Source organism: Balaenoptera acutorostrata, chromosome 8 (genome assembly GCF_949987535.1).
Source record: "Balaenoptera acutorostrata chromosome 8, mBalAcu1.1, whole genome shotgun sequence".
Classification (NCBI taxonomy): Eukaryota; Metazoa; Chordata; class Mammalia; order Artiodactyla; family Balaenopteridae; genus Balaenoptera; species Balaenoptera acutorostrata.
In genome coordinates this window covers 102,579,687-102,599,872 of record NC_080071.1, presented here as the reverse complement: position 1 = coordinate 102,599,872, position 20,186 = coordinate 102,579,687, and the positions used below count along the sequence as shown (strand labels likewise).

Genomic DNA, 20,186 nt, shown 5'->3' with positions numbered 1-20,186 from the left:
TCCGCCTCACCTGCCGGCGTTCTTCACGAAGCCCAGGTCGGCCAGCTCCACGTCGCACAGCTCGCAGCGGAAGCACCCGGGGTGCCAGTTGTTGTTCATGGCCTTGATGACGCGGCCGATGATGAACTCGCCTGGAGGAGAGAGGTTCCTGCTCGCCTCGTGCCCTTCCCCTCCGCAGCCCCCTCCCAGAGCCGGGAGGGCGGCGGCCGCGGGAGCCTGCGGCCGGTGCTCTGAGAGGCAGGGCTCTCTGCCCACCCGCCCCCCAGGCGGCGCCGAGGCCTGTGCGGCCCTTACCGCAGGTCCTGCAGCACGGAGCGAACAGCATCTGGAAGTCGTGTTCGCAGTACTTCCGCCCTTCGAGCTGCAAACGGGGCCAGCAGACAGAGGACAAGGAAGGCACTGTCATCCCCCGAGCTGCGCTGGCCGGTCTGCTGGGTGAGGGCCTGCCCTCGGGGAGGCTGGACAAACACCCCACTCTGTGCACCTGCTGCCACCACAGGAAGCGGGGGCGGGGGGCGGGGAGGTTTCCTGGAGGAGGTGATGAGGAGTGGAAAGGCAGCAGGGGCTGGGGGTTCCGAGAGGAGGGAATTCCAGACAGTGAGCAGCCCGTGCGAGGCCTGGAGATGGGACGGGATTGGCCTGTTCGACCTGGGGAGAGTGCAAAGCGAGGGGCCTCGAAGAAGCTGGCAACTCAGCAAGGCCAGCCCCTCAAAGGGCCACTGCCGCTTGCAGAGGATCTTGGCCCTGTTGGTCCCAGGAACAAGCTGAGGGCTGGGGGCGGAACTTCAGGCTGGGGAGGGCGGGGATCGAGTTTGAATTCTGTGTGTCCCTTGGCCCTGTTTCCTGTGTGAGAAGTCCATTCCCCCAGGGGCCACAAAAGACCCAGGGAAGGGACACAGAAGGAGGGACACAGGAAGGGGGGCAAGGGAGTCCTGCAGCCGCTGTCCCCATCTGTCTGGGCAAGGAGGGCCCTCACACTGGCCCCAAGAAAGCCTCTGCTTTCTTCTCCCTTGATAATTGTATTTGGTTTTCCCCTGTTCTCTAAAATGAGTGTCTTATTAAGCTGTACCTGGCTAGAGCCCTAGCCAGTGACCTGCAGAGGTGGCAGGAATTTAAACTGTCATAGGCACGTCCACAGCGCCCTGCCCACATCACCCCCCCGCCAGCCCCGCCTGCATCATCGGCCAGCATTTCCCAGGAGGCACCACAGGCAACAGCAACCCCTACTCTGCCAGGCAGATCACACGGCCCACAGCCATCTACCAGCCCGCCCCATCAGCTTGGAAATCTATCCAGCCTCCGAGCACTGCCCTGGTGTGCTGGTAAACATTTCACAACTGGCTCTGAGGCTGCCTTGTAGCGTTTGCCGATTTCTATGGTGTAAATATTCCCACCCGTGGTCAATTTCAAGCTACCAACAGACCTCCGCGTGGAGCTGAGAAGAGACGTCAGTAGCCACCATGGTACAGTGTTTCCAGCACACAGACATAATAACAAATCATAACCTCAAAGGCATAGCTGATCGTGAAATGTAATAGAGTAATTAGGAAGTGGTGAGTTTTGAGTTTCTGTTACCTTTGTTGTTTTTTTAAATTAATTTTTATTGGAGTATAGTTGCTTTACCATGTTGTGTTTCTACTGTACAGCAAAACGAATGTTACCTTTGTTTTTAATACAGTTTTATCTCATTGTATGTTTGTATCATTTAACTTTTAATAATGGCTGTGTTTAAGACTGCTGAAAATTTAACAATCTGCTCCTGTGACCCAGTGCAGCCCAGTGTAGGCCCCTTCATTTCCATCTGGCTTACGGAAATAATCGGCTTCTGGTCCCACCTTTTCTCCTGGCTTCTGTCCCCGCCCGCACACAGTCTCTCCTCAGCATAGCAACCAGGGGTCCTTCTCTAAGGTCAGACAGACGGTGTGACTCCTCCCCTCCAGACCCTGCAATGGCTCCTGCCCCTCCCAGAATGAAAGCCTGAGGCCCCGTGAAGGCCCACGGGGCCAAGCAAAGCTGCCTCCTCACTCTCATCTTCTGCTGTTCCCTCTCCTTTGCTCTGCTTCCATCACACCGGCCCCCCACTGCTCCTCTAACACCTGCATGCTCCAACCTCAGGGCCTTTTTGCACGTGCTGTGTCCTCTGCTGAGAGCTCTTCCTGCAGGTGCACGCTGCTCCCTCACCTCCTTCAGGTCTGCTCAACATTACCTTCCCTGATCACCCCCCGCCCCCGAGATGCCTTACAGCCAGAGCACTTAGCACCATCTGATACACGTGGGTTATGTTTACTGCCTGACCCCAGGGAGGGTAAGTGTCACCAAGGCAGGGCGTTTGCACCCCAGGGCCCCCCAGCATCTGCCCAGAGGTGACAGGATGAACGGTGACTCTCCTCCAGCACCCACGGCCACCAGGAGAACACTTCACGTCTCACAGGTATGGGATGGGGCCCCGAGGCGTGGCCAGCAAGGTTCTCAAGGAGCGCCGCTCGGCTCAAGGGCTGGCATGTCTGCCTCATCCTTCACAAGAGGACCACGGCCGGGCACGGCCCACAGGCTGCCCGAGGGCTGACCCTGAGCTGGGTCCGGGGCTCAGGCTCCGAGAAGGCAGCGGCGAGGGCCCCGGGATCATCCTCACCTCGTAGAAGAGCCCCTCGGGGAAGGGCCGGAAGCATTGGGCGCACACGAAGCAGTGCTCGTGGTACAGCTCTCCGTTGCTGTTGACAATACGCTCGGCGGGGGCGAAGCGGGCCTGGCAGCGCTGGCACACGGCATTGGCCAAGGCATTGGACATGTTACTGGGCGGGAAGAAGGAAAGGGCAGGTCAGGGCTTGAGGGCCGCACTCGATGGACACGCTTTCTGGGGTGAAGACGGCGCTGTCCTCAGCCCGGGTCGGCCTTGGCACCGCAGGGACTGAGTCACACAGTCGGGGCCACGCTGCCCGGCACCGGCTTGGGTCACCCCGCGTGGCTGTCACCCATCCCTGCAGCTACCGTGTGCCTCGGACACGTTAGGTGCCAGCGCAGGCCAGGCCACGGTGGCCTTCCCAGATGACAACCGTGCGAGGCCAGCGCAGCACCTCCATCCCCCAGCTGGACAAGCGGAGGCCTGGAGAGAGTGACCCGCCCACCACCAGGGCCACAGTGGGTGGAGGCAAAGCCGACATCAGAACTCTGGGGCCCCGACCTTCCCCCACACCCTGCAGCCCCCGGTGCCCCACACAGGGGGTCAGACACAGGCCAGGCCGTCGCCGGGCTCACGCCGGCCAGAGCAGTCACGGCTCAAGTCTGGTGCTCTCACTCACAGGGCGGCCGGGGCTGGCCCTCGCTCTCCAGGCCCAGACGCCCAGCCGTGGAAGGACCCTAATCACAGCCGTGGCCACGGGTTACAGGCTGTTAGATGACGGACACACAAGCTTTCAGCAGGGTGCCCGGCCCACTGTAAGCCCGCAGAGGACGGCACTGTGCTTGTCAGTGTCACTGACCGGGCCCCCAGGCTGCTCGGTCATGGTGCTGGGCCATCTCTCGAGGTGTCAGGGACACCCCGGCTTCCTCCTGTGCCTCCTGTCACCCTCTCAGGGAACCAGAATGTCTCCGGTAGAGAATGTCACCCAGACACAGGGGAGCGGCTCGGTTTTTACACACTTATTTAATCCCCGAGGCCACCCTGCTTTCCTAAGGCTCAGAGAGGTTAAGTAACTTGCCCAAACTCACAGAGCAGATGACAGCGTCCAGATTTGAACACAGATTGGTCCGACTTCCATGGCTCTTTTCCCTGCACCGTGAGTTAGTTTCAAATCACCTGCACCCCCAAAACATATAACCACCCTACCGTGGAGAAGGTGAGGTTGTGAACACTGGGGATGGGCGCAGAGTGCGGAGCGAATCCCCTCATCCAGGGTGGGCAGCTGCCGTCCCCGGGGAAGCGGCAGGCATCCTGCCGGGAGGCGTGGAATCCGAACTGAACTACAGGGGAAATGGCCACACAGACAGACGTGTGCCGGCTCCAGGCTGGGGCCCCAAGCCTCAGGCAGGAGCCTGGCTGTCAGCCCCGACAGTCTCTACAAACGCCCGGCACCCTGAGGCCTGTGCCTCTGGCTACAAGGGCGGCAAACAGATTTTGTCTCGTGTCAACTGGGTGGGCACAGAAGGAAGGTCAGGCTCAGGGAGGAGAGATGTAACCCGTTGGCCACATCGCGTAGACGCGTGCGGTGGCACGCGGCACGCCTCCTGAGAACATCTTTTCAGCCTGTTCCGCCTCCCGGGATGCTGAAGCCCACCCCTCCCTCACGGCCACAGCACCGGGAGGAGGTGGGAGAGGGCTCCGCCCTCAGGGGTCTAGGTGTGGACAGTGGGTCTAGCGGAGGGTCGCTGCCACGGGGACAGACTGGAAGCCGGCCTGGGGCACCCGGGCAGGACTTCCTCTCTGCTCTGCTGGAGGAGCCCTCGTGGCAAGGGCAGGGCCGGTAGGCCCCTCGGCAAGCCTTGCCAGGCAAGTGGACCGCTGCATGCCTCTGCCTGCCCTCAGGTGTACTTGGGGGACCAAAGCCGTCTCCTGCATCCGTATTTAAGCCAAAGGGGCAAGGAGGCAGGACGGTGGCAGGAGGGGTTGGGCAGAGCCCAAGGTGACAGGGAGGCTCTGTGCACAGTGGCCACCACCCTCCTCTCCAGCTCCCTGCTGATCGCCACAAGGCGGAACAGACAGGGCAGGGACCGACCAGTCGCCATGGGCTGGGCTGGACTCCGTCAGCACAGGCATGGTTTCCTGTCCCAAGAACACTGTGAACCTGGAGGCCTTGTTCTCCCCAAACACACATACCCAAGGTGGCTGGGAGGAAGTTCCAGTGCCTGGCCATGAACAAGACCTTGGCAGGTCTTGGAGTAGTCAGAAATCAACAGGAAATCCTGTGACTCTGAGCCTGGAATTCCCCACTGAAAGGACCCAGAAAATGAAGCCAAAACAAGAATTCAAGTGCAGCCCCAGGCTTCCAGATTGTTCCAGACCTCTGGACCCTAACCAAGCGAGTGCACAGCAGGCCCATCTTCGGTTTGCCTCTCCAGAACTCCGGCCTCCCCGCACGGCAGACATTCAGGGACTGCATGTCCACGCTGTCACCACGGCAGCCAGCCCCCAGAAGAGCAGCTGGCCCTTCACTGGTCTGGGTCTAGTTCCCTGGCTGGGTCCCTAGGAGTCTCAGGTCAAGGATTCTGCCGTCTGTCCCCTACACATCTCGCAATAAGCCCCGGCACAGACAGGTGGGGTGCGGGGGTGACCACCTTCCCCCTGCCCCACCGGCTGCCCCAGCCCAGGTCTCGGGCAGGTGCACCCCCGGCGTCACTTCTGTGGCTGCATCCCCACGGCCCCTGCTCCGGACCACAGAGAACACCCCAGCCCACTGGCCGAAGGCAGAGGGATGGGCAGACGTGCCCACGTGCCGGACAGCCGGACCACAGCCCCGCCAGAGAAAACGCCAGCTGTCCCCTGCAGGAGGAGGCCGCTCCGGGCTCCGCCCCGCGAGGTTAAACGCTGACAGCCCTAGCCCCCAGCCGCGCCCCTGGAAGGTTCCAGCTCCTTGGGGCCTCATTTCCCCATCGGCAAAGAGGTCGCCAGAGGAGCAGGATCCGCCCCGCAGAGCTGAAGCGAAGCACTCGCTGCCTGCAGCGCACGTACAGCGCGCGGAGCACAGGGCCGGGCAGGCCAAGCGCTGGATACAGAGCGGTTGTTGCTGGCAGCTCAGGGACCCCCCGCCCCGGCCCAGCAGCGCTCCCTGCGAGGACAAAGGAGGGAGACACGCATGCCACGTCCTCCTTCACACATTCCGCCCAAGAGCCGGGAGCACAGTCTGCCGGGTTACCCGCAGGGAGACACCGCCGCCCCGACCCCGACCCGGCTGGACAGCACACAAACACTGCCGAGGGCACGGCCACCACCTAGAGGCCAAACCCCAGAGCTGGGGGGCGGGGGGGGCACACCTGTGCTGCCGAGCGGGGGCCATGGGGATGCCGTCACAGAAGTGCCCGCTCCCTGAGACGGGCTGGGGCAGCCAGTGGGGCAGGAGGGAGGTGGTCACCCCCACCTACCCTGTACCCTTCTCCAACCCTCCGCGGCACCCCAAAGGCTCTCAGTCTTGACAGCCAATGCAAGCCTATTTGTTGCAAGACGTCACTGAGCTCTAGGCTGGGGTGGGCTGGAGGGAGTCCTCTCTGAGCCAGGTCCTTGTGAGGGGAGGGTGCTGGTTCCAGATAAGGAAACGGACGTGCAGAGAGGGTCAGAAACCTGCTGAGGTCACACGGGATTGGGCCCGTGCTCTCTCGTCCCCTCAGCTCCTGGTGGCATCACACAGGCATGACCATTCAACACTGCTTTTTCAACAACCCCAGACCATCCCCCACTCCAGTCTCCCACCCACCAGAGCCTAGAAAGCCAGCATGAGGGCCCGGGAATAGGCAGGGGCTGGCCACAGGGGCCTTTGCACACTCGAGGGTGAGTCCGTGTCGCTGAGGCCAGGTGATCCCGCACAGCAGTCAGTCACAAGCCAGAAGCTCGAAGAAACATCGAGCTGAGGTTGGCATATGAATGCGTGTGCATGCGTGTGTGCACGGGACTTTCCTGAGGCCTGATCTTCACCATCAGCCCTGCCCTCCTTTCATCTGGGCCGAGTTCTTGTGCTGCATTCATACAGTGAAACCAGCCTCCAGCTTGGCCTCTGGCCCATCAGGGCCCTGGTCGCCCACTCCCGGCTCACTCCACAGACGTCCAGGGTCATCCAGAGGCCAACGGGTGAGGGTTCTCGTTCACCCAGGTAAGTCACTCGGCCTCCCGCGCTCCGGATTCCCCACCGGAGCAGTGGGCTTGTCCAGTGCCCATCCTGGTGTGGCCCCTAGTGAGGGGCCTGAGACACGGATGCAGGTGCAAGCCCGGCTACAGCAGGTATCCCGCGGGTGGCCCTCTGCAGCCTCTGCTCCCCGCTCCCCACCTGACGGCCTCCCAGACACCTTTGAGGGCTCAACCCTCAGCCCCGCTCCGGAAGGCTGCCCTGGCCACGCGCGCACCGTGAGCACACAGTGGGCCGCACTTTCACCGCGGAGCATCAGCCTCTGGGTTCGCTCTCCTCCCCTCCCAGACCCGCCAGGCCGCCCACCTCTGTGACTGCTGCTCTGTCTCCTCCCTGAATGCCCACCCCCTCCCAAACCCCACCTCCTTCCCACAGCTCCTCCCCCACGCCTCTGAGGGTCCCACCTGCTATTTTGATGCCAAAGACCCCAAGCCCACAGCCCTCACCGCTCTCACTCCCTGCAACTTCAACATGTCCAGGAGCCCCTCCCCCAGCCCCACCCTCACTCCGGGGGCTCCACCATCTAAGTGCCCCCTCGGGCCCTCCCCACCCAGGCTAACTCATCCTCGGAGATGCCCTGAGGTCCATCCCGTACCCACAGGTTCCCCCTGCCAGTCCCAAAGGAAGCGCTCCTCATTTGTCTACACTGGCAGTTCTCCCCGGGATAAAGCAGTTCAGGCTTTAGAGTCAGTGCAAACTGGCTTTAAGTCACAGCTTAGCCATTTTTTGGATGGGTGATGTCCAGCGGGTTCCCTGACCACCCAGGGTGCTCATCTAGAAAGCGGCCAGAAAGCGGTCCGAGTCTGAAAGCAGTCGTGGCGGTTACCTCGGGCAGCTTATCTGAGCGCCCCCATCCTAGGCGCCCTGCCCAAGAGCGCTGATCCCAGGACCGCAAACCCGGCTGGATTAAGCTGCGCCCTGCCCCCCATGGCCGCCACGCCAGGCGCTGTCCCCACGCCCGGGGCAGCCGGGCCGCCGCCGCCGTCGGAAGGGCCAGGCGGGCGTCCGAGGAAAGGCCCGCGGCGGCAGCTTTCCGGCCATTGTCCCCCGCGCCCCCGCCCTGCCCCCGGCCACCTACCCGGGCGCGGCGGGCGGCGAGCTCTGCCGGTGCTGGCGCCGCCGGTACAGCCCCGACGCGGCGAGCGCGCCCAGCCGGGCGGCCATGGCGCGGGCCTCCTCCTGCCGGCGCGTCGCGGGCCGCCTGCTCCGACCGGCCGTCGCACCCCAGCCTCGGAGGGCAGGTGCGGCGGCGGGCAGTCACCAACGGCCGGGCTGGGCGGCCGGACGCCCGGCGTGCAGGGGGCGCCTCGGCCCCCACCCCTCTGCACAGGAGCTCACGTTACGCACTGCGATCTCCAAAGGGCAGCAGAGTCAACTCCGAATAGAAAGGATATTGTTCCCGCCGCGGGGGCAGCACAGTGAAAGCTGAGGCTGGCAGGGTTGGGTCCAGGCTGGGGAGGGGACACGCTGGGAAGATCCCAAAGAGCACTGAGGTGAGAGGTCCAGTCCACAGTGGCAGGGCAGGATGCCTGGAGATCCCGGGTTGCCAGGAGCCTCCGAGGAAACCCTAAGCCCCCTGGACATGCTGACGATGGTACAGTCATCTGAGGAGGGCAGTATGGGACTGAGCCGGCTTAGGAATCCTGCAAACAGTCAAGAAGCTGATGAGGGATTCCCACACATGCCCACGTTTGCCTTGTTCCCTTCCCTGAGAACCTGCAGCCACCTAGGAGACCCAGACCAGGGCAGCCCGGTCCCTGGATCTGGCCAGCAAATAACCATCCACCCCAAAAGAGGTCCACACTGTCAAAAGCTAGAGGGCAGGCAGCCCCCCAGCTCACCACGGAAAGCAGAAGCTGCAGGATCTGATGGAAGACCACCAGGAAGGCACCGTTTCCACGCATTTTTACCTAAAGGGACTGGCGGGGTTACTGTGGTCTCAGTGCAAACACCCACGGCCAGCATCTGAACTGTGGCCACTGCTGGCCGGGCGGGCACCACGATCGGCATTAAATAAGGATCCAGAGCGCTCACAGAAATCTATAACACAGATTCCATTTCCCTGAAAAACCTTTCTAGTGAGGTCAGGAAGCATGAGCAGTATCTTCCTCTGCCTTCCATCACCATTCCAGGGTGCTGGTCCTCCACCACTGGGGCAGGAGGAAACTGCGGGGATCCATCGAGACTTAGATGCCAGTCCCAGACACCGAGGAACACACGTCATCCAGTAAATCCAAACACGAGGAAGTAAGTACTCATTAACCACCCCGGGGGTCAACCCCCAAACACAGCCAGATGACTACAAGCATTGGGTGCAGTATAGTTTGTCAAAGCAGCTCAATTCCAAAGGTACCAAGCACTGATCAATTCAACAAATATTTTCTTAAAGGTGGCCCCAGGGGCTAAAGGGCAGAGAGAAGCTGAGCCTGGAGCCAACAAGCAGAAGGATCACCTCCCACCTGCTGATGTAGAGAGATGAATGCTTAAGAAAGCTAGTGTAGAGAGTTTTCTTAGAGCAGCTTCAAGTCGATGGCCTAGGGCCTAGGCCCCTCTTACCAGTGGGGGTGGAGGTACCAGTCACACTGGGATCCCCGGCCAGCATTCTGGCTCCAGAGAACACAGTTGCAAAAACACAGTAAGAATGATGTCAGCAAAAATGGCAGAATAAGGACCTCTGAAAGTTTGTCTTTCCATAAAAGCAATGAAAAAACTAGCAAAGAATGTCAGCATCACCTTTTTCAGAACTCTGTAAATTAACCAAAGACTTACAGTAACCCAGAGAGCAAGAAAAACTGCTGAGAAGACATACAGATGACCAACAGGTACATGAAAATATGCTCAACATCACTAATCATCAGGGAAATGCAAGTCAAAACCTCAAGGAGATATCACACCTGTCAGAAAGGCTATTATCGAAAAGACAAGAAATAACAAGTGTACGTGAGGGTGTGGAGAAAAAGGAACCCTCTTGCACTGTTGGTGGGAATGTAAATTGATGCAGCCACCATGAAAAACAGTATAGAGGTTCCTCAAAAAATTAAAAATAGAACTACCATATGATCCAGCAATTCCACTTCTGAGTATTTATCTGAAGAAAACAAAAACACTAATTTGAAAAGATATACACACCTCTATGTTCATTGCAGCATTATTTACAATAGCCAAAATATGGAAACAACCTAAGTGTCCATCAATGGATGAATGGATAAAGAAGATGTGGTATATATAAATGCAAGGGAATACTATTCAGCCATAAAAAAGAATGAAATCTTGCCATTTGAGAAAATATGGATGAAACTTGAGGATATTATGCTAAGTGAAATAAGTCAGACAGAGAAAGACTAATACTGTGTGGTCACATTTATACTTGGAATTTTAAAAACAAAACAAAACAAAAAGCCTAGGTCAGATACAGAGAACAGATTGATGGTTGCCAGAGGTGGGGGGGGGGATGGGTGAAATGGGTGAAGGGGGTCAAAGGATACAAACTTCCTTTTATAAGACAAATAAGTCATGGGGATGTAATGTACAGCATGATGACTATAGTTAATAATACTGTATTTCATATTTGAAAGTTGCTAAGAGAATAAATCTTAAAAGTCCTCATCACAAGGAAAAAAATTTTTTATAACTATGGTGTCTAGTTAACTAGATGTTAACTAGACTTATTGTGGTGATCATTTCACAATATATACAAATATCAGATCATTATGTTGTACAGCTAAAACTAACATAGGAGCTTCCCTGGTGGTGCAGTGGTTGAGAATCTGCCTGCCAATGCAGGGGACACGGGTTCGAGCCCTGGTCTGGGAGGATCCCACATGCCGCGGAGCAACTGGGCCCGTGAGCCACAATTACTGAGCCTGTGCGTCTGGAGCCTGTGCTCCACAATAAGTGAGGCCACGATAGTGAGAGCCCCACGCACCGCGATGAATAGTGGCCCCCGCTTGCCACAACTGGAGAAAGCCCTCGCACAGAAACGAAGACCCAACACAGCCATAAATAAATAAAAAACTAAAAAAAAAAAAAACTAACATAATGTTGTATGTCAATTATACCTCAATAACAATAGATAAATTAAAAATATAACCAACTGGGAGGGGGTTATAAAAGCTGAATCTTGGTAAGAACACCTTTATGGTGTTTTAATTTATCCTAGTCCTTAATCCCCACTTCCTAACTTCATAGCTGCCTAGAAAAGTAACTGGCTGCATTCCCAGTAATGAGGGAGCAGAACAGGGCTGAAACTCTTTCAGAGCTTCATTCCCAAAGGAGAATGACCTGGTCTTCCCTGGAAGATCCCGCTTGAAAGGCTGGTTTTTATGTGACCTCACTCACACTTACCCAGTGCTCAAAGCCTCTCCTGGGGTGAGTTTTCCAAATGTATTTTACTATCACAACTATCTATGTATTACTATCATAGCTGCCATTGTCACAGGCAAAGGGTAACAGTTGGGCAATTGACTAATCAAAAGCTGAAAAGGAAAAACCAAGCAATGAGGTGTCCTTAGGGGCTTCGAAAAGAACCGACATATTCCTGGGAATCTAGAAGGCCATGTGAATGCCCAGGGCTATGTGCATGCTCAGGAAAGTCCTTAGAAGGTCCTAAGCTCTCACTTCTGATGGACCTTTTGGACTCTGTACAATCAGGAAGTGAAGACTAAGGCGGAGTTGTAAAATGCCTGGTTGGATGTTGAAACTGTGCCCCAACATACACTCAGAGCCTTCAGTAAAGGCTGGGAGACTTACTGGTTTCAGACATTCAAGAAAATCTCTGTCTAATCATTAGCTGACTACTAAACTAACCAGGCAGAGACTTCAGTGGCCACAAATGACAGAGATACAGACTTTATAGAATCGGTTCAGAAAAATCACTAAACAAACAATAAGCAGCAACAACAAACCCTGGGGAGTAGGGAGAATCTGGTTTCCAGAGCTGCCACATTATTTTATTTGAAAAGTCCTGTTCTCAGCAAAAATTATGATACACACAAAGAAACAACAAAAAAAATGACCTAGACACATAAAAAAAAGAGCAATCAACAGAAACTGTCCCTGAGGAAGCCCAGATGTTAGACTTACTAGACAGACCTCAAATCAGCTAATATAAATACGTTCAAAGAACTAAAGGAAGCCAGGTCTGAAAAACTAAAGAAAAGTATGAAAATGTCTCACCAAATGGAGAATATCAATAAAGAGAGAGAAATTATAAAATGGGACCAAAAACAAATCCTAGAGTTGAAAAGAAATACTAAAGAGAGTCCTTCAGGGTGAAATGAAAGGACACTAGACAATAATTCGAATCCACATGAAGAAATTAAGAGCAGGGGCTTCCCTGGTGGTGCAGTGGCAGTTAGGAATCCGCCTGCCAGCATAGCAGGGACACAAATTCAATCCCTCATCCGGGAAGATCCCACATGCCTCGGAGCAACTAAGCCTGTCCTCCACAACAACTGAGCCTGTGCTCTAGAGCCTGTGAGCCACAACTACTGAGCCCATGGGCCACAACTACTGAAGCCCGCATGCCTAGAGTCCATGCTCTGCAACAAGAGAAGCCACTGCAATGAGAAGCCTGAGCACTGCAACGAAGAGTAGCCCCTGCTCACCGCAACTAGAGAAAGCCCGCACGGAGCAACGAAGTCCCAACACAGGAAAAAATAACTAAATAAATAGGAAAAAAAAAAGAGAAGAAACTGTTAAATTATTTAAAAACAAAACAGAAATTAAGAGCAGTAAAGGTAACCATAAGATAAATATAAAAGACAGTATAAATGTATTTTTTGTTTGTAAACCTTTTTTTCCAATCTGCTTTAAAGATGACTGCATAATGAAATAATTTAACACAAAAGAAGGCAATGGTGTAGGAATTAAGAAACAAAAAAGACATAAGACAAATAGAAAAAAATAGGAAAGTGGCAGATGTAAACCCCAGTTATCAGTAATTACATTACATATAAATGGATTAAACTTTCCAATTAAAAGTTTTTTGAATTTTTTTAAATGGATATTTTAAATGTGATCCAACTATATGCTTTCTACAAGAGATTCACTTTAGATTCAAAAACACAAAAAGCTGAAAATAAAAGAATGGAAAAGATAGACCATTCAAACAGCAAACAAAAGAGAACTGGAGTGGCTATACTATCAGACAAAATAGACTTTAAGGCAAAAATTGTTACAAGAGCAAAGAAGGGCATTTTATGATGATAAAAGAGTTAATCCATAAAGAAGAAATAACAAGTATAAACATAGGCACCTAACAACAAAGTCCCAAAATACCTGAAGCAAAAATTGACAGAATTGAGAGAAAAATAGATAATTTAAAAATAATAGCTAGAGACTTCAATACTCCACTGTCAATAATGGATAGACCATTATATAGAAGCTAAGCAAGGATATAGAAGACATAAACAACACTATAAGCCAACTAGGCCTAAAAGACATCTATAGAACACTCCAACCAACAATAGCAGAATATACATTCTTCTTAAATGCACATGGAACATTCTCCAGGACAGACCATATATTAGGACATAAAACAAGCCTCAATAAATTTAAAATGATTGAGATCATAGGAAGCATATTCTCAGACCACAGCAGAATAAAATTAAAATCAATCATAAAAGGAAAGTTAGTAAATTCACAAGTATGTGGAAATTAAATGACACACTCCTAAAGAACCAATGAATCAAAGAAGAAAACACAAGGGAATTTAGGAAATACTTTGGAGTGAATGAAATGAAAACACAACAGACCAAAATTTATTGGATGAAGCTCAAGTGGTACTCAATTTATAACCGTAAATATCTACAGTAAAAAAAATCTCAAATCAATAAGCTAACCTCCCACTTTAAGGAACTAGAAACAGATGAGTAAACTAAACTCAAAGTAAGCAAAAGGAGGAAATAATAAAGATTAGAGCAGAAATAAATCAGACAGAAACTAGAAAGAAATAGAGAAAATCTATGAAACCAAAAGTTGGTTCATTGATAAGATCAACAAAACTTAACAAATCTTTACCTAGTCTGACCAACAAAAAAAGAGAACATTCAAATGACTAAAAATCAGAATGAAACAAGGAACTGAACTTAGAGAAATTTAAAGGATTGTAAGGAAATACTATGAACAATCATATGCCAACAAATTAAATAACCTAGTTGAAATGGACAAATTCCTAGAAAGATATAAATTACCCAAATTGACTCAAGAAGAAACAGAAAATCCAAATAGACCAGTAACAAGTACAGGGAATAGGTTAGTAATTTTTTAAAAAAGGAAAAGAAAAAAATACTTCCCACAAAGAGGACCCCAGGACCAGATGGTTTTATTAGAGAATTTTATCAAATGTTTAAGTAGAATTAACACCAGTCCTTCACAAAAATCTTCCCAAAAATCAACCAAGAGGGAACACCTTAACTCAGTGAGGCCAGTATTGCCCTAATACCAACACCAGACAATGACATCACAAGAAAACTACAGATCGATATCCCTTATGAATACAGATGTCCTCAACAAAACTGAATCTAGAAGCCTATAAAAAGTATTAAACAACATGACCAAATGGGATTTATTTCAGGAAGATAAGGTTGTTTTAACATTACAAAATTGATACATCATATCAATAGAATAAAGGGAAAACACCACATGATCATCTCAGTGAATGCAGAAAACACACTTAACAAAATCCAACACCTTTCATGATTAAAACAAAACAAAACAAAAAAAAACCTCAAGGATCTAGGAATAGAAGGGAATTACTTCAAACTGCAAAAAAACCACAGCTAACATCATACTTAATTGTAAAAGACTGAAAGGTTTCCCTCTAAGGTCAAGAACAAGACAAGATATCCAGCCTTCTCATTTCTTTTCAACATTGCACTGGAGGTTCTAGCAAAGACAACTAGGCAGGAAAAGGAAATGAAAGGCATCCAGATTGGAAAGAAGGAGTAAAACTATCTCTAATTGTGCATCACATTTTCTTATATATAGAAAACCCTAAAGAACTCCCCCCTGACACACACACACACACACACACACACACACACAAACCTATTACAGCTAGTAAATTAATTCACCAAGGTTGCAGGATAAAAGAACAATATACAAAAAATCACTAGCAATGAGTAATCTGAATATAAAATTAATAAAACAATTCCATTTTTAATAGCATCAAAAAGAAAAAATTCAGGGCTTCCCTGGTGGCACAGTGGTTAAGAATCTGCCTGCCAATGCAGGGGACACAGGTTCGAGCCCTGGGCCAGGAAGATCCCACATGCGTGGAACAACTAAGCCCATGCACACAACTACTGAGCCTGTGCTCTAGAGCCTGTGAACCACAACTACTGAAGCCCGTGCGCCTAGAGCCCGTGCTCTGCAACAAGAGAAGCCACAACAATGAGAAGCCCGTGCACCGCAATGAAGAGTAGCCCCTGCTTGCCGCAACTAGAGAAAGCCCGTGCGCAGCAATGAAGGCCCAATGCAGCCAAAATAAATAAATAAATAAGAAAAAAATACTTACTTAGAAATAAATTTAACCAAAGAAGTGTAAGCCTTATACACTGATAACTATGCAACATTGTTGAAAGAAATAAAAGAAGACCTAAATAAATGGAAAGACATCCCATGTTCATGGATTAGAAAACCTAACATTGTTAAGATGGCAATACCTTTCCCCCCAAATGACCTATGGATTCAACACAATCCGTATCAAAATTCCAACTGCCTTTTTTACAGAAATGGGCAAGCTAATCCTAAAATTCATATGGAAATAAATGCAAGGGACTCAGAATAGTTGTTCAAAACAACTTGAAAAAGAACAAAGTCAGAGGTCTCACATTTCCCAATTTCATAACTTACTACAGAGTTACAGTAATCAAAACAGTATGGTACTGGCATAAGGATAAACACGTACATCAGTGGAATCGGATTGAGAATTCAGAAATAATCCCATACATCCAGGGTCAACTGATTTTTGACAAGCCTGCCAAGACAATTCACTGAGGAAAGAATAGTCTTGTCAATAAATGATGCTAGAACCACTAATGACCACATGAAAAAGAATGCTTTTAATCCTCTACTTCAGGTCATATATACAAACTGACTCATAAAAAATAAAAATAAAAACTGACTCATAATGGATTGAAAACTGAAATATTAGAGTTAACACTAAAGAACTCCTAGGAAAAAACATAGGTATAAATCTCCATTGATTAGGTAACAGTTTCCTAGATATGAAACCAAAAACTCAAGCAATCAAAAATAAATAGGTAAATAGGACTTCATCAAAATTTAAAACTTTTGTGCATTGAAGGACACTCAGGAAAGTTAAAAGACAATCCACAGCAGAAAGTATTTGCAAATCATATATCTGACAAGTGTCTAATATCCAGAATACAAAAAGAACTCTTACAACCCAACAATAAAAAGAATCCAATTTTTAAATGGGTACAGAATTTGAGTAGACATTTCTCCAAAGAAGATATACAAGTGGCCAATAAGCACCTGAAAAGTTGTCCAACATCACAAGTCACTAGGGAAATAAAAGTCAAAACTATAATGTGATACCACTTTACACCTACTAATGCAGATAATGATGTATTAATTAGGATGTGGAGAACTGGAACCCTCACACATTCCTGGTGGGAATGTAAAAATTGTGCTGTTACTTAGAAAACAGCTTGGCAATTCCTCAAAAAGCTTAACATAGAGTTACTATGTGACTCAGCAATTCCACTCCTAGGTATATGCTCCAGAAAGCAGAAAATATATATAGGGATGTTCACAGCAGCATTATTCATAAGAGCCAAAAGTGGAAACAATTCAAATGTCCACCACAGATGAACATATAGACAAAATGTGGTATATCCATATAAGGGAATATTTGGCTAAAAAAAGGAACAAAGTACTGATTCATATGACAACATAAATGAACCTTGAAAACATGATGCTAAATGAAAGAAGCCAGGCAAAAAAAAAAAAAAAAAGGGCTTCCCTGGTGGCGCAGTGGTTGAGAATCTGCCTGCTAATGCAGGAGACACGGGTTCGAGCCCTGGTCTGGGAAGATCCCACATGCCACGGAGCAGCTGGGCCCGTGAGCCACAGCTGCTGAGCCTGCGCGTCTGGAGCCTGTGCCCCGCAACGGGAGGGGCCGCGATAGTGAAAGGCCCGCGCACCGCGATGAAGAGTGGCCCCCACTTGCCGCAACTAGAGAAAGCCCTCGCACGAACCGAAGACCCAGCACAGCCAAAAATAAATAAATAAATAAATAAATAAATAAATTAAAAAAAAAAATTGCTCTTTAAAAAAAAAAAAAAAAAAAAAAGGTGACATAATGTATGGTTCCATCTATATGAAACATCCAGAACAGGCAAATCTGTAGAGACGGAAAGCAGACTAGGAATTGCCAAGGGCTGGGGGAGGGGGGAAATTGGCTGCAAATGGGTTTCTTTTGGGAGTGATGAAAATGTTCTAGAATTAGTAGTGATGGTTGCATAACCTGGTGAATGTACTAAAAGCCACTGACCTGTACACTCTGAAACAGTGAATTTCATGGCATGGGATTCCTATCTCAAATGTTTAAGCAGCACACACGTAGTGATGAATGCAACTATGTCACTTACTAGGGCAGAGACAAGGGCCAGGGCAGCCGCCAGCAAGGCATGAGATGGCGCTGCCTCTCTGGCTGAGTGGTTAGTGCCACCCCCAGGGGAGCCAGCGACACCACCACAAACAGCCTCTCCGCCAGAGCCAAGCTCACTGGGGGGCTGAAGACGACTCGCCCAGATCCTTTGGCATGCCTGAGATGATGAACGGTGTATTCCAACCTTCTTGCCTCACGGGAAATTCGAGTAAATAGACATCATCAGAAATTCGGAAGATCTGAATAAACAGCACAAGGAGGACAGTTCAGGTACCTCCCTCTGCCCCGCTCCCCACCTGGAAATGAAGCCCCCAGGAAGGTTTAAGTGAGAATCTGCACGTGGTAGGTGGGAGCAGGGAGCAGCTGTGTCGCCGCAGAGGCGGGCCAGCCGCTGTGCAGGGAACGCCTGGTCCCTCTCCCCAGCCGTGTGCCCGGGTCACCCCGTGCCAGCTCACACTGCACACTGCTCAGTTTTCAGGAACTTCGTGAACGGGTTCACATCACATGGGTAGCCTGAAGTGAGCCCAGGTAGAGGTGTTGTCATAGTACGGAACTGGGCACACGCTACAGGTCAGGCCAGCCGGAGAGGGGAGTCTACACTAGAAGCAGAGGAAAAGGGAGGGGGTGAGGGGCCATGGGCGGGGCCCAGCCTGGGGCTCAGGCCTCCGCTGCACATCCCGTGTCACCCGCTTCCCACTTTGCTTAAACCCTTGACTCCATCACAGCCCCATGTGCTGTCCTGAGGGCTCTGGCTGCCACCCTAGCCGCACCCCGGCAGGTTGCTCTGCTGAGGGGTCACTGGCCATATTCCTGAGGAGGGTGGGGAACAGCTGGGAGCACCATCGGGGTCGGGGGAGGCTGGTAGGTGTGAGGACAGAGCTCTAGCAGCCCCACTCTGCACCGTACCGAGCGTGGGACCCGGCTGGGATCTGGCAGCCTCTGCGGATGCCGGTCATGTGGTGGGTGGGACCTGGTGGGTAGGCCAAGCCACTGAGTCACACTGCTGCGAACACCAGGTCCCAGGCTCCCTCTGGAAGAGAGCTGCTGCCAGGCCAGGTCCCTGGGGAGGGGATGTAACCCACTCGGGCTTGAAAACCGGTGATGCCAAAGGCCCCTTCAGCTGGGACAAAGATGCGGTGTTTTCAAGGTCCAGAGTCCCCAGGGCTGCAGCTGGGGCTGAGCCTCTTCCCACAGCACAGCTGCTCCCTAAGCAACCACGCCCACGTTCCAGGCCTCATTCACTCTTCCGCCCTAGCTCAGCCCTCTCCTGGGCTGCAGGCCCTCATGTCCAGTCTCAGGGTTTCCCCCTAGGCTCACCACAGCTCTTCGAATGCTTCATGGCCCAAACTAGCTCTGTGTCCACTCCCACACCTGCCACCACAAACTGGGTATCTTCTTCCTGGATCCGCCCGGGGTCCAGACTCCACCCCCCAGGTCCCCTGAGTCCGTCTAGTCTTCTCGAGTCCCGTGGCTCCCAAGGAGAGGCTCTCTCGTTGCTTGCCTCCTGGCCAGTCTCCTTCCCCACCTCTTCCTCAGCAGCCCCAGAGGAGTATTTCCAAAGTGCCCGGTCATGCGCGTCACTCCAGGTCACTTCAGTGGCTCCCCACTGCCCTCCCTCTGGTCTCATCTGCTCCAGTCCCATGGAGGGCTGGGACTTCACGCCGTTGGCAGGGAGAGCCCCAGAAGGTGCATGAGGTGTACAAGGACAGGGTCATTTCCAAAGGTCAGCCTGGTCTGGGCAGCAAGGGATGATGTGGGGAGAACCAGCATCCAGGTGTGAGAACTGCCCTGGCATCTCGTGGGGGCAGTGGACGTGCGGAGGGCATGGTGGCATGAAAATGAAACTTCACAGCTTCTGGGACAGGAAAAACCTCGCCCACCCCAAAGATTGGGTAGAATGTCCATTGCTCTGCCAGCCTGGCCCCTATGCCTGTGTGGGGAGGGGAGGCTAGCCAGCCCTGGCATGACGCCGCATGTGGTAGGCAAACTTCAAAGGAGGGTGGAGACCACTCACAGCTTGTGAAAAACAAATGAGCAGGAGAATGAATACACCACAAGAAAAGAAGAAAGCCACCAAAATGTTCCTGAGGGCATTTCTGAGGAGTGGAACTGCCGGTGTTTTCTTTCTTTCTTCTAATGTTTCTGTTACCTTTTTTGTTTCTGGGTTTTTCCTAACTCTCTAAGATGAGCAGCTTTACTTTCACAAGGAAAAACCCGACTCAGTGTTTTCCACGGCTCACTCTGGTCCGTGTCACTTGACGACCAGCATCTTTCAGGCTCAGGGAGCCCGCTGGAGCCAGGCAGCAGCTGGGGCAGGCTGGCCTCTGCCACGCCCCCCCTCCACCGCCTGCCTTCCCAGCTTCTCCTGCCGGGCCGCGTCTGGCTGACCCGACGGCCCCCCTCTCCCCGGAAGACCCCCGGGACTCAGGGTTGAGAGGACTCCTGCTGAGGGAACAGAGGTGCGTCTGGGTTTCTGCCTCAACGCCCACCCAGGGCATCTGGGCAGAAGCTGCTACAGAAGCTGGCACCCTGCGGCTCTGCCCTACGATCTCTTCTGCGCCTGGAGAACCGCCTGCCGCGCGTCCCACCCCCACCCCACCACCCATCCATCTGTCGCTGCTCCTGATTCTGTCCCTGTTCTCTCCCCCTTCTTTCCCTCGGAAGCTCTGAGGGTGCGGAGCGAGGCAGCCGGCTGGGGCGCCCTGCGAGGGACCGGA

General features: G+C 51.9%; 1 protein-coding gene across 2 annotated transcripts in view; it reads right to left on the bottom strand.

Moving 5' to 3' along the window:
• The window catches only part of LIMS2 (LIM zinc finger domain containing 2), a 36,028-nt gene that overhangs the window by 14,573 nt on the left and 1,269 nt on the right, over positions 1–20,186 (bottom strand). Inside the window, exons 1-4 of one of the 2 annotated variants that reach the window (XM_057551118.1) lie at positions 7,909–8,009; positions 2,633–2,792; positions 295–361; positions 11–131 (exon numbers count right to left, since the gene is read on the bottom strand). In XM_057551118.1, the coding sequence (XP_057407101.1) occupies positions 11–131; positions 295–361; positions 2,633–2,792; positions 7,909–7,994 (434 nt within the window). In that variant the 5' untranslated portion in view covers positions 7,995–8,009. Of the gene's footprint in view, positions 1–10; positions 132–294; positions 362–2,632; positions 2,793–7,908; positions 8,010–20,186 lie in introns of those variants that run through there. The other variant, XM_057551119.1, reaches the window with a different exon arrangement.